This window comes from Dicentrarchus labrax, unplaced genomic scaffold (assembly GCF_905237075.1).
Source record: "Dicentrarchus labrax unplaced genomic scaffold, dlabrax2021, whole genome shotgun sequence".
Taxonomy (NCBI): Eukaryota; Metazoa; Chordata; class Actinopteri; family Moronidae; genus Dicentrarchus; species Dicentrarchus labrax.
In genome coordinates this window covers 10,100,075-10,115,257 of record NW_026136709.1, presented here as the reverse complement: position 1 = coordinate 10,115,257, position 15,183 = coordinate 10,100,075, and the positions used below count along the sequence as shown (strand labels likewise).

General features: G+C 40.9%; 1 protein-coding gene across 2 annotated transcripts in view; it reads right to left on the bottom strand.

The window, feature by feature from the left end:
• The window catches only part of ctnnd2a (catenin (cadherin-associated protein), delta 2a), a 248,652-nt gene that overhangs the window by 51,669 nt on the left and 181,800 nt on the right, over positions 1–15,183 (bottom strand). For both annotated transcript variants that reach the window (XM_051410973.1, XM_051410972.1), the window contains exons 14-15: positions 11,155–11,368; positions 1,186–1,372 (exon numbers count right to left, since the gene is read on the bottom strand). In XM_051410973.1, the coding sequence (XP_051266933.1) occupies positions 1,186–1,372; positions 11,155–11,368 (401 nt within the window). The remainder of the gene's footprint in view (positions 1–1,185; positions 1,373–11,154; positions 11,369–15,183) is intronic.

Sequence of the window (15,183 nt, the reverse complement as noted above, 5' to 3'; positions counted from 1 at the left end):
ATACAGCTCAAAGGGAGACGGCCAAGTGGACATGGAGTTTTTTTTACTAAACCGTCTCAGCCCTCTGAGGAGTTGGTCTGAGAGTGTGTGTACATAGATGAACAAATGTTGTTTATGGGATCAAGGACCAGAGCTCCTTTTCTGTGCTAATGGCATAGACGCCAAATATAACAGCCAGAAAAAAAAAATGCACAACTATAGCGTGTTTGTGCAGGGGATTTTGCTATGTACAAGCGTTGAATTTTAGCATCATTACTAATTTGAAGATCAAACCAAAGTCAAACTACACGGAAAATAATCAAATGTAAACAAAATGTTTCCTGGAATTAACAAAAGCTGATGAAGTAAGGCCTACACAAAAAAGCCAAAAAAAATGAATTCAACAAACCTTATTAAAGTCAGCATACAAATAACATCAGATTTGATTGAGTAAAATGTATTAGAATTACTGTGAAAATCTAGTTGCAGTAACTTAATAGTACATTTTTAACATTTTTATCGACTCTCTTTATCAACTTATTTTATTGTATTGTATCAAATCTCAGTGAGTGATGAACAACTAAGGAACTTATATTTTATCAGCACATTGCACCAAAAAAACTCTTGACACACAAAAGACTTTGACAATTAAAGAAGTTGTTGCTATGGTTACCAGTACAAGTTAGGGTGAGAGAGCTAGAGTGAATGAGTGAGAGGGAGAGAGAGAAACAACTGTGCATTGTTTATAGTTGTGTGAATTTATACATCTATAATCACACAGGAGTGAAGATTCAAAAGAGACTCATTCGTACACACCATGCAATTGTCTCATTATGGTAAATCTCAGCAGGTATTATTATACACACGCACACACACACACACACACACACACACACACACATAGCTCACGTACACTGTGGGGCTTAATTATACCATGTTGAATAATGCATGCCACTACTGTATATCAACAAGAAATCAATAACACGACAATTTGATCTATACACTGTTTTGCTGAAGGATAAGAAAGAAAGTGGAAACATGCAAAGTATTTATATAAGTGCATGTTACTGTATTACATGAGAGTTTGATTAGGAAAGAAAGAGGGGAAGAAAATCCTCCGCCTATAGTGTGCAATTCTGTCAGGGGCGTGTGTGTGTGTGTGTGTGTGTGTGTTCTCCAGGGTATGTGTTTGTGTGCTGCTTTTACCTGAGACAGCCTGTAGCATTGCGCAGCACCTGGGAGGTATGGAGGTGGAGCTTGCGGTCGTCATGGTGATTGGGGGAGGAGTCCCAGGTAGAGTGGGGTATGATGACGCTGTTGGTCAGAACGGCCAGAGCGTCCTGGATGATTGGCATCTTCAGAGCATCGCATGATGACAGGTTCCATAGCACGCCTGCACACACACGCCAAAGAAATAATGTTTCTTATTTTTGCATTATTTTGTAAATAACAATAAAGAATGTTACAGGGTAAACACGTAAAAGTAATGATGTAATTAATGGCAAATTGAAATGCATGTGTCTTTTAATTGCAATAATGAAAAATACAGAATTACATAAATGTGATGAAGGTTGTTGATTTTCCATTTGCCAACAGAGGAAATCGAACTTTTTCCTAATAGTGCTCATAAAGTATAAAACCAATCTGTGTGTGTTCTGGTGAAGCTTTTCTACGTGATGCACAGCAATAATGTAAATACGTCTCTAAGTAAAGTATCTACTAAGTATATGAAAAGCTGTGTAACATTTTAAACATCCTTGCTCTACTATATGAAAGCAAAAAACAAAAATAATCTGATACGTTTGTGTTCTTCTTTTAAGACCAGTTAAGTACAATTAGATGAGTAAAGGTGCAGAATAAAATCTCTTATATATGGTTTTATATGTTTTTTTACAGTGCACAGCATGATTCATGCCTTTTTCTTTCTATTAATGTTCCTGTCAAATCTGTGTTCTCAGAGCATGGCTAAGTGAGGACAGCCCTCTTTTCCACCTCTTCATTCCCTCTGTCAACTTTCCTCATATCATTCATAGACGCATATTTCATGGAATTTTAAAGTAAATGGCTCCATTAACCTCTCAGTGATGTCACAGGAAATACATCTTGTTGTGTTTTATGAGGTCAGTGCAGTTGAAGCGTGGCCTTGTGATTGGTTTAAAACAACCCAAAACTTTTTTTTTAACCTACTGCATACTAATACTGATCTCAGACAGAACTTTCCACTGCACTCGAATATCGAATATAATAAATGAAGTCTGGAGGTAGTTCAGGACTGGCAATGCTGGAAGAAATTGACTAAAATCAATTTTGAGAATGCCACCCACTCTTTTATTCGGGAATCCGACTCTACAATCTACCTGATACTTGTGATATCTGAGGAAATTAATTAGTTTGTTGGTCCAGGCAGAACGCCAACTGCCCAACCAGTGCATCATCTATCACACACTGTGTGGTGGAGAACACAAATGCATACACACACACACACACACACATACACACACAAACACAAATACACTCTAAGCATATGCAGAGATATTCCAATCAAACAATATGCACAAATCCACAAGTTGGCCTAAAAACTTTTTGTACAAGTTTGAATGTATACAAGGATACTTCCAATCACCTCCAAGGACACACATATTGCACACACACATACTCACATGCATGCTATTGTAACACTTAATTACATACAGTATGGGTAAACACACACACACACACACACACACACACACACACACACACACACACACACACACACACACACACACACACACTTTCTTTGTGTCAGATGGAATACCAGATGCCTCTTCGCAGACTGGTGACAGCACTGGCCTTGTTGGTCAGCTGTGACACACAAACTCACACAGACACACGCACACACAGGCTCCATCAGTATTCTCGCATTCAAATATGTTAATTAGTCCCTGCTGCTTGCACTGGTCATCCCTACCCAAAGAGCAACAGATAGAAAAAAGCAAATATAGTAACAAACAATAAGACAAACATGTGTGAAACAGAGGGCGACAGAGATGAAAGATACAGAAATAGAAAACTAATGAGAGGGGAGGAGAGCTGGAGGAGCTGAGTGATGGTTCAGAGAGGCAGGAACAGATTGAGACAACAGAGGAGACATGCAACACTTTTTTAATATGACAAACTATAAAGAGCTGTGGTGTTGAAGGTCACCATCTCTCATGTATTTCAGTGTCAGGCTCCAGATGTCACAGGTCCCAGATGACAGATGTCATTCATTTGAGCAGTTACCACACAAATAAAATATGGACATAACTCAAGACACTCTGTGCTCTGTTTGCAATGGACAGGCGGCTAAAAGATGTCCTTTTAATTCCGCAACACAATATGGGCAATCCAATTTTTGCTCAGGTCTTGTGAATGTAAATGAAACATAAGGGCAGCAGGGAGTTGCACGGTAGTGATTATAGATACTGTCTGTCATCTGAAACGACAGCAATACTGAAGCTGAGCAAGAGCCTGAATTTCTAAAAGCTCCAGGGAGGTTGCTCAGTAGCTATTTCTGACCTCCTGACCTGCCTGACCTGCCTTTCAGTAAAAAAGACTGAAAAACATACCAAAAAAATTTATGTCAGGCATATATGAACCGAAAGGAAAGGTATTCTACTAAAAAGATGGAGATAGAGAAAAAGGGCCAGGACATGTTGTGTCACCAGTAAGAGATTTGAATTAAGCCTCACTTCAGTGAAAGACTGTACACAAACTGCCGTGGAGGCACTGGGTGTTGACTAGCAGCCAGTTTTGCGTCGCTAAGAGCAACGCCGGTCTTGATGCCTTACAGTGTACTTCGCTAGTGTCAGTCATCATGACAATCTGCAAATGACAGACAAAGGCATGGGAGGAAAATCAGGCCAAGAAAATACAGAATAAGATTTAGGAATAGTAGATGTAGAGGGAGGTACACAAAACGATGGGAATGAAAGCCATTGACAAAAAAAACCCCATAGCAATTAAGGAGAAGAAAGGTTCATTTCTAATTAAAGTTGTTAAAAATTAAAGTAATAGGTAAATCCTATGTGGAAACTAAAGGAACAAAATATTATTGTGAGAAAAACAGTAAGAGAGAATGCCAAAGGGAGTCAGAGAGAGAAGATCCAAATGTAACAGAATAAACCAAGTATAAAACAAGTGCAAGTAAAGACAAATAGATAAAAAATGTGAGAAAAGTTGAAAAGAGAAAAAGGAGGTGAGATAGAAAGTGAAAGAAGACGATAATGTGTGTGTGTGTGTGTGTGTGTGTGTGTGTGTGTGTATGTGTGTGTATGAGAGAGAGAGCTTGAGAGGACAAGAAGAGGAGGGTGATAATAAGGCGATGACCTTGTATGTTGTTAGGCAGCAATCAAGCACTCACACTCCGGCTGTATGTGTGAATATGTGTGTGTATGTGTGTGTGCGTCTGTGTGGGAGAGTTGCAACATTTGCCTTCACTTTCACTAATCAGCCTCTTGTTTCAACATCTTGAGTCTCCCTCTTTCTTCTCAATCTCTCTCCTCTATCATGGGCTCTTTTCATACCAAGTTAAAAACTCAAACAAACACACACACACACACACACACACACACACACACACACACACTCGGGGATAGCACCTTCAGCAAGAGTGAAGACACACGTGTTGGGCAAAACACCTCACTTATAAACCTCAGTGTTTTCATACATCTCTTTCTGTATCTCTCTCTTGTTTTTCTCTTTCTTCCTGTGGTGCTCTATTTCTCAAGTGGTGAGTGTTTTCAGAGCATGATTGCAATCACGTTAAAACAGTGTTGTCTCTGATGAGCTGACGAAAAACCTGTCTGCTGGATTACAAAAAAGGCACTCGGCTGCGTTTCTTTGGCTTCGCTCGCCTATGAGCCGGCACACACGCAAATAAAGACACATGCACGCACAACACACACTAAAGATGTGAGAGGGTGGGGTTATGATATGAAATTTTTTTTCTGCAGACAGAGATTCAGACAGAAATTGAGCAGAAGGAGGGAAAACACAAAGGAATAGACTCCTCAGTGTTTTCTGGGGCAAGGACATTGTGTCTGCCACTGTCTAACATTGGCCAAATTCAAGGCTGACACACACACACACACACACACACACACACACACACACACACACACACACACACCTGCTCTAGAAACATAGATCTGTAATGCTTCGCTAAGCCCAGTGTCCTTATGGGTATAACATCAGGTGACCAACAGACAATGACATCATACTAGAGCCGTTGTGTGTGTGTGCCTGTGTGTGTACGTGTCTGTGTTTTCTTCCATTCTCTCTCCTTATCTTTATCTCTTTCTCTCCCTCCTCTGACTAGTTCCCCTAAGACGCTTGACGGACAGTTTCCTAGGAGCTGGGTGGTTTGGGGAAATGTGGAGATGATTGCATGAATTCATGAATAAATGAGAGTATGACTTGTAAGGGGAGAGTGAGGCCTGTTAGGCCTCAAGTGGCAATGTTTTATTAATCAGCCTTCATCTGTGTGACTCGATGTGAATTAGTTAGCCACGGGGTCAGAACCTGGTGATGAGTAAAGCAAAAGATGACAAATTACATAGCTAATGTGTCTACACAAATCTGTGATTAAAAAATCAAACAAGAAATATTGATTTTGGATAGTATTATAGGTAGCAGCAGGTTAACAATTGCTGACTCGACCCTGGGGTCAAACAACTTCACATCGTGCAGGTTTCGTCGAAAACATTTGTCAGCACTAAGTCCTGTATTGTGGGGTGAATTGTCACTGCCTGTGCTTCCCACAGTGAAAATGCAGGACACTAACAATTTCATAGCATCATAGAAGCAGCAAAAAAGTCATCCTGGTGAAGGTACCCAAGTCCCCACGGGAACCACCGTAATGACTTTGATGGAGCTCTGTCCCGAAGCCTTTTTGAAAGAAGGTTATAAGCTTTGACTTAAATTAAAGTGGCTTTGGCAAGTACTATAACAGTAGTGGGGACATGGAGATTTGGAGAACAGTGATTTGTGCCTTAAAGGAACAGAAACCACAGTAAAGAATTTTCCAGTAAAGGATGGCAGCAATATTATTTGACTGTTGATTTGTTGCCAACATCATTAGCTTGTGGAAGCAGAAAAGTGCTGGTCACTTCTGTATAATTTTTCTATTTGCATATGGTAAACAGAATCAATGCATGTAATATTAATCAGCACTCCAAGCCATCAGACAAAATATGTACATTCGTCTCCAGTTTTCAAATCATTGAAATAAAGATATTTTCACAACTGCATACATTTTGAACACGTGACTTTCCTCTGCAGTAATTTCTCAGCTCAACAACCATTTCAGAGCAGGTAGCAACAGCTGCAGCAGGGTCATCCCATGGTCCACTGCCTCAAGGTGAGCCTACGAGTAAGGATAGCATCTTCTATTGACACCCAAAGCCTCTGCATCGACCAGACTTTTACTGACAGGCCCAGAAGCCTTGACTTCGTCCTATCTACCTTACGCTGAGACCCAGGAAACCAATAAAGCTTCCGAACTGACAGGGAGATAGGCCAAATTGTAGAAGGAAGGTTTTTCCGGTCATCAAAAAAAACAAAACGAGAACATAGTGCTTGTCTCATTCCCTCAGACCTAAACAGATTATTTTATCACAGAGAATAAGGAAATACTTTGACAAAGCTGACAACACAAGCGCAGTAATGAGGAGGCTGATTTGTTATGACTTAAGCACAACCAAATTTTTTGAGTCTAGCAGTTGAGGATTGTGTCTATTGATATAATTTGAGAATGCGCCACTGCCCCTGATGAACCCCTGGTGGTCACAAACTGCCATTTGCTTGCTTTCAAATCATTTAGCAACCAATTAGTAATAAAGGTCAAGCTTTGAGAGAAATGTAATTTGGCAGAGCAATATATTCGCAGCTTTCGCGCTACATGTCAGTGCAGAGAAGCTAACAAGGATTTGTTTTTGTAATACTAATTAACAACTTTTACACTGTTATGGTATTTGCAGCACTGGCCTGAGGAAGGAGTGCAGACACATTCACGCAGACTCATCTGGTAGCTGCCCATCACAACTATGGTCCAAAGCATTTAGTGGCTCAGTCCTGCACACAATTTTCCTGTCTTAATTTTTCCAGACAGTGGAAGAATCTCAACCAATGATCTCTCGAATGTGTAGTTACTGCTTCTAAAGTCCATGCCAAGACAATGAACAAGCATTGTATCACTGTGCACAGTTTTTGGACACACTTAAGGAAAACTGTGTCAATGGCTAATGCAGCATAAAAAAGACATGTAATACACTGCACTCATTGTCTCTATTTGTTAAAAAAAGAAACGCAAACCACTTGAAACACATTCCTAATTGAATTACCGAGTAATTACGCAACAGTTTCAAGTGGCGAATTACAGCTCCAGCAGGGTGTTCCGCGAGGCAAATGAAGATAGACTTCAAAATATGGTTGCCGTGGCATGAAGGCAGTTGAAATGTAGAATTCAATGCTAAGTACCAGAGTAAACAGACAACAGGGTAGAGTCATGCATGAGACTGATTCACTCAGCCAGCAGCAGTGAGAGCCAGACAGACAGGGGCAAAGACAGGAAGAGTCAGGCAAAGGGAAGATAGAATTTCACAGTGTGTGGTGTGTTTGTGCAAGATGACTATTTATAAAAGTCAGAGCTCAAAATATGATGCAGTATGACTTGCGGTGCATTTAATTCATTTGTTAATCTGCTTACAGACCACACACAAATACACACACACTCCATCTCCAAGCTATGTTTTTAATCTCTTAGCCTCTGCGGCACTGTAGTGATGTTCTTCAAGGTGCCAGAATCTCCCCATAGGCAAAGTCTGGCGACTGTCATCACTGACATGTAAGGCTTAGTGTCAACAATAAATTCTCTTTCTGTGAATTTTGATTGGTGCACATTCTCGCTTCTTTATCTAGAATAAAAACAAAACTTGTTTTATAGAGCAGCATGAGTCTGCACAAATATGAAAAAACACCCATTGTTGGATGTTACTACCATTCCTCACTCCTTCCTTATTGTTTTCCCTTAGCATATTCTTCCCTGTCCTTCCCTTCTTTTTCATCCTTCCTACTAAGCACTGTTACCCTATTTGTTCTTCATTCCCCCCCATGTTCCTCACTCCTTTTCTTCCAATTGTGTCCCAAATTTAATATCAATAGCATGTCTGAGGAAAAGAAGTAACAGCTTGCTTCCTTCCATCTTTTCTGTTTCTGCTCAACATTTCTTCCTCCTCCATCCACCTGCATGTCTCTAATTGTTCCTCTCAAGTTGTATTTCCTGCCTCCGTCCAACCTGTGACAGCGGTGTCACTAAAAGTGAAGAGGTCAGATAGATATAACAACGTCCGTCCTTACTTCCTTCCTTCTTCTCCAACATCCTATGTCTTTTCTCTCCACCATTCTTCAGTGGGCTGTTATCAGTATGCAAGGGGTCTGTAAAAGGAGACACAAAACTCCTCGCTGGCTTGGTGGATGTCATTATTGTGATCTACCAGGTCCCGTTTCTCCCCGGAGAGCAAGTGACCTATGGGTACGCGTCTAGGGATGGATGTTGGAGCGTGCGTGTGCGTGCATGTGCTTGAAGATGAGTTTCGTTCCCAGCTGAAGAACAATGGGGTCAGAGGTCAAATTGAACATGAGGGGGCCCCCATCGACTTTATCTCAGTATTCGATGTGTGTGCATGTGCGTGTGTGTTATGTGTAGGTTTGTGTGTCCCTTTGAGTCTGTGTGTGTATGAGTGAATGAGTGTGTGATTGAACTATTATCTTTGGGGATGTCCTCTTGTATGAGTGTGAGCATGTCTCTCTTATCTCATGGCTTACCTGGTGCAAGAAAGAGGGCTTTTGTCTGAGCAAAGAGAGAGAAACATTGGTGATACAAGTGCAGATACACACGGTCCACCTCAATGCGACGCAAAACTCTGAACCACATAGAAGGCCAGCATGTATATGGATAATGGAAAGAGAAGAAAAATGCATGGCATGAGAACATGGGTGGAGGAGAAATGAGAAGAAGAGAGGCAAGGATTGGCTGATCACAGCTCACCCGATGTGTGTCTTTGTCTTTGTCTGATTACTACTTGCTGAATTTCATCAGTATCACAGAGTTTTGACTTTTACTGACTGAATCCTGAGATACATACACAAACACAATTTGCACGTGTGTGTGAATTGTGTAGCACACATAGCATGTTCATCCTTATTACTTGTCCAGAGGCTGTAGAACCAATGTCATGCTGGAAAACAACTGTGGCTGCACATTGAGATTACATATTAGCTTGGGGTGGTGTATGTGTGTGAGTGTGAGCATCTGTGTTAAGCAGAGAGGGACAAAGTGCATGTGTTCGTGTTTGCTGCAGTACCAAAGGGCCTCTAGAAGAATATTAAATTCTTGTGGGAGGCATATTGCAAACTATTTCAGGAGCAACTGAGATCAGATTATATCAGCTCATGTAAAGTCTGTGTGCTTAGGTGGGTGTTAAAATTTAATCCATACATCTTTTGCCTACACAGATATTTGAGTGCAACTCCACAATAAGTGCTGTACATCTGAGTGTGTATGCATGTGCATTTTTAAGTTTGTCTGTGTGGGTGTGTGTACTGTTGTATGTGTCTGTCTCCAGTGCACTGGCTAACTTGTACTACTCATGCCCTCAAGGTGAAAACAAGATTGACCAATGTTGTAAAAAGTCATATTCGCTGGACTTCACACGAATGTGAGGTGGACACACGTTTCTGTGATCACACGCATGCGCCCACACAGAAAACACACAAGACAAACTTATACCGCATTACAACTTAACCATTTGATAAAAAAGTTGAGCGTTCATGTAGCAAAACACTTTTAAAGAGAAACGATGTTTTAAATAAAAAAGCTCTCTGCTTTGCTGCTCCCTCTGCATTCTTATTCTTCTATCAGTCCATTGAGGAGAACTCTGAACATCAAATATTATTGGCATCCGAAGGAACTCAAGACGAAACAGCCTTGGTTTCTGCAGAGTGAATAGTAACCTTTTCTAAAGAATATTCTTTCAGTCAAAGTTAAAAGTATAAATTCTCCATGAAATAAAATCACTCAGCTAAAACTACTGCCGCTGTCAAGGCCAAATGAGACTTGAATACACTGTGGTTATGTGTATGTAAAAGTGTGTTTGTTGCTAGGATGCATGCATTGTGTCCCTCCTGTCTTTGTGTGTTAGTGTGTGTATGAGTCATAGCTGGGTACCACAATATTAAATGTTTTGGATTTACTGACTAGAACATCCAAAACAGTCTTGACAGTAATCAGTCACACGGTCGATTACTAAATTCCCAAAAGAATAGGTATAGGGTCAAATGAAATGAACAAACAGCAGTAAACTAAAAAAAACAAGACAGAAAGATATTTCAGTCAGGACCACTTTCGTCAAAATATCTTATATTCCAAGCAGAATTACATTTGGCGGTATGGCTCTGTTCTGGGACCTCCTTGTCCTTCCGCGTGCCTACGTGGAAAACCTTAAGGCAGGGAGAGCACACCTCCCTGCCCTTCCATGTGCATACATGGAAAAGTTTAAGACAAGGAGAGCGGCAGCAGAGACCCCCCAGGGTACAGAACAGAGCAAGCATCAATGGCAATCAGAAAATGACATTGATTAATTAGAAATATAAAAAGGAGGAGCTGGGGTGGAGGTGGGTGCAAAAAGGCTTGTAGAGGAGCAGCAGAGATAGGCAGGCTAAAGCAGCTTAAATAAGGCGCCATGTAGATGTTAGCCAATTGGATGCTTGAGGAAATCAGGTGAGCTGTCAGCTGACTGTGCATGGTATCCAATGAGAAGCTTAGAGGAATCAGCTGATGTATGTTTATGACTAGCTGTGATCGTATGATATAGCTGTAACTGAAAGCTAAGCCTGACTTCGTGCCCTGCCTGAACTAACGCTATGCTCAATTTTTCTTTCTCTTGCTCTGTCTTCTTGCAATGTTTGTATTGTATTGGTAGGTTTTGCAAAGGTACATCACATTACCCAGTTTTGGTGTAGGTGTGATCCTCACATCTCCACATATCAAATTCTATCCACTCACACACACACCATTATAACCTCTCCTGAGGCCACAGGAGCAGAATCATACTGGGAAATGGCTGCAGCTACACAGAGGTGCAGATACTCTACCTGTGACTAGCTCTCTGATTTCCACATCTCCCGTCTTCCTCAGCAGGCGGACCAAGGCAGGAATACCCCCGCAGTTCTTCAGGGCCACTTTGTTCTCATCGTTGGCCTTGCCATACACCAGGTTCCTCAGGGCTCCGCAGGCGCTACGGTGAACCTCACTCATCCTGTGGTCCAGTAAGTCAACCAGCAGCTGGATGCCTCCTTGTCTGCGGATCTGAAGGTTAAAGAAACTGAATGAATCTATGTAACAAAGAACACAACCCCCCCCAATATTTATTAAGTAAGTCTTCATAGACTCACATAGATCCACAATCGAGCACAAAGTCTATTATTCTGATATGCTTAGACTGAAATGAACATCAGCCGGCAGAAAAATGTTGGTGGTCAACAGTTGGTTTATTTGTAAATGCAGGTAGTTACTTTGGCATGTGTGTACAGTCTAGGAGTGTGTGTGTGGCCTACAGTATATGTCAGTCCTGCCAATCAGATTAATAACCCAATGTGTACTAATTAAACATACTCTGACACTGCTAATGACTATGCTTTCACAAAATGACACTTAATTACACTGATGAGAGAAGGAAAAGAGCTGTGACTCCAGCTTTGCTTATATTATAACAAAACTACAATACATTTGCGCCTCTCATATGCATGTCTGCCTGTCTCTCATCCTGCTTCTCTAAATTTCCCATTTTTACGTGTTTGTTTCTCCCTGCATTTTAATTCATGTTGTGTCTGTTTCCGTATGTGTGTCTGTCTGTCGCCATGTCTCCATCCTGCCTGCATTTGTCTTTTTCGGTTGTGTGGTTCACATTTCCCTACATAAAAATGTACACTGGACTAACCCATTACTGCTGAAGCTTTCTGCTATCTGAAAAGGGAAATTGGTGCTAGGCACAACTGTTTCTTCAAATAGACAACTGGTTAAATTGCTTTATATAACACTATTGTGATATTTTTATACGCACCATGAATTTTTGAACCATATTATGGTGTGGATGTGTTCATGATATAAATGGAAAATATATAATATAAACTTAAAATGATGAGAAGTTATATCAGAAACCAAATTTGTGTTCCCTACCCTCTGCATCTTTTAATTACATGCAAATTTTAAATGTTTTATTATTCATAATTGTAAATTACAGTTTTAGGCCAAGATCAAGACATTAAAATTAAACATTCATAAACTGTGAAATATGCAGTTATATAATATAAATATAAAAATCTAAAGACATTTTGAGTTAAAAATAATGCTTGCATTTTTTCCACATAGCGCACAACTCATATATATCTAATACTCTATTTTAACCCTTTTATCATTTACATTTCTGTTTCATGAATTGTTTCTCAAGCTGCTTAAGAGGGACCAAAGAAATCAAATGAAAGTATCTGTACCATATTAAATTGCATAGCATCGTATCGCGTTGAATCGCATTGTGTTGAATCAAATCATGTCGAATCACACTGCATCGCAATAAGAGTTAATCGTATGACACTGGTAGTTGCTTCATATTGGATGATTGCATCAAGATACGCATCACATCAGCCTCAGTGATAGAGATGCACATCCCTGATATAAATACTACACACAGACATGTGAAACAAACAAAGCAATAAGTCTAGATTTATGATTATATCCTGATTCTGTGAGAAGACAAGGCAGTCAGGCCTGTTAGCCCAGTAGGGATAGCAATGAGGGCACTCTGGTGTTAGACATTATGCCTTCCCCCTATGGTGTTACACATAATTTCTTCCCCCCATGGTGCAACACATTGCTTTCTCTCCATATTGCTGCTTTTTAAACCCTCCCACATTGCTTCTCCGCTGCAGGGATCTTCATAGGCCTTAGGGGGCCAAAGAGCTTAAAGCAACCCGTGTTTAGTCCAATCGACAGGGGTGTAGTACTAATCACAAGAAACAGGCTGCTGTGATCACCAGGAGACTAGTTGTAACATAGATAGAGCAACTAGTGTGTGTGTGTGTGTGTGTGTGTGTGCCCATGAGAAAGAGAGAGAGAGAGAGAGAGCGCCTGTTTTTCACGCTTCTGCTTTTATTTAATCTCTGGAGTACTGCAACAGGCAGAGTTACTCAGCCAGATAACTCGAAAAAAGTTTTTCACAGTTAACTGCATAATCAGGCTTCTTGAAACCCTCTTTTATTTTTCTGCATGTTCTCCCCTAGACCTGGGACATTAAGTGCTGGCACTAATTCTGACTGTTTGTTTCCTCAAGCACCAGATGGGTGGAGTTTACCATACAGACAAGTTAGAAAGTAAAGTGCAATAAATAGACTTCCAGACCTTTTCTTGTGATTATGTCTGGCACTCATTGTTTTGTCTCCTGTGGAAACCTCACACATCTGGCATAAGTAAAGCAAGAAAAAAAAAAAAAAAAGAAAACTTGTCATAATGAGTGTCTACAAGGGCTATTTAAGTTTGATTTCTTCATAGTGACATTACACAAATGATAAATATGTGTGGAGAGAGTGAATTAGGGTAAAAGGAGAGAAAGAAAGCATAAGAAAGTGATGGAGGGCAGAGAGGATGGAGGTGTTTGATGACACAGCAGGAGTTTATCGAGCAAAATGACTTTGCTTATCTATTCAATTAAAATGGATTAAGGGATGCAATGAATGGCAAACTAACCTTGCTCCATTGGCCACACAATATCCTCAACCTGATTTGCTGTCCCTCCTATGCCCCCCAGTCCTCACCTCTGCTCCTCTCCTCCCCTCCCCTTCTCTCGCACTGATCTCTGCTCCTCTCCCATCTCCTCTTTATGCTTGTGTCACAGTTAATCTGTTATTCCATAAAAGCCATAGTGCTATTACTTTGTACTGCCTCTGAGCTACCTACAAGGCTTGCCAATACCTCTGTACCTATTCCTCTATTCCATGTAAAGAAAATTAGAAGCGCAGATTGATTTGTCTTTGTCTCCCGCTGTTCCGTGGCGGCCACGGCTATTGGTAACCCATAGCGACAGCATTGCCGTGGTAACAGTTAGCAGTGGTGACATCTGCGATTGTGGGAATCAGAGGTGCTGCCGGCGTGAAAGCTGGCACTAAGATACATGGGTGACACATACCTGGGATGGTGGCATGTGAAGCCAAACAAGTGTGTGTGAGTCACTACGTATGGAACGTCGACACTAATCAGCAGCAGCACACGGAAGACAGTTTATTGCCTGCATGTGAGTGAAGATGTGTCACACCTTTCAACCTTTTTTGAGCACACACACACTCAGGCAGGCATACACATAGGCAAGGACTTTTGTTTTTCCCTGACACTTAGCCTAGGGCTAACTACATTTTAGAGCCTTTCAACCTTTGGCTAATTGAGTTCTTGGCCCAAGGCTAATATTCCCCTCTGGAGCATTCGAAACTGGGCCAAGAATGGCATTAATAACCTATGTCTACCTAATATTGTTCTGAGGCAGGGGCACAGCTAATTCTGCAGCAATGAGATTCACAACTTGACAAATACACTAGTGGCTGTACTCTCTTGTTTGAAGAGTAAGGCAACAGAAAAAACACAAACCATTACTCTTCACAGCAGGGGACAGGGAAAGTGCCTAATAATCCCAATGTGTGAGTGTGAATGTGTCATTGAGTGGGTGGTCCCCTTTTGAAACTAACATATGACCGTTAATACAGATGTAGACCCACTTTGAAGGGTTTCAAATAAAAGACACCAGTTTCTGGACACAGGAAATGTTTCAGAGAAAAATTATGAATTTGTAACTTACATCCACAGACTCTCAGCACTCAGACCACTGGACCAAGGAAAACAAACCAGACACATTCTCTAAAGGTTACCTGCTGGGTAGGAAAAACCCAGAGGGAAGGAATTAACAACAGCTTTGCTTAAAGGACCCGTTTGTAGAATTTAGTGCCATCTAGCCGTGTAGTTGCAGATTGTAGGAGAAACTACGGTGGCCACGAAATCACAGAAAAGCAAACGGTCCTAAAGCCAGTGTTTGGTTTGTCCATTCTGGGCTACTGTAGAAACATAACATTACAAAATCACAA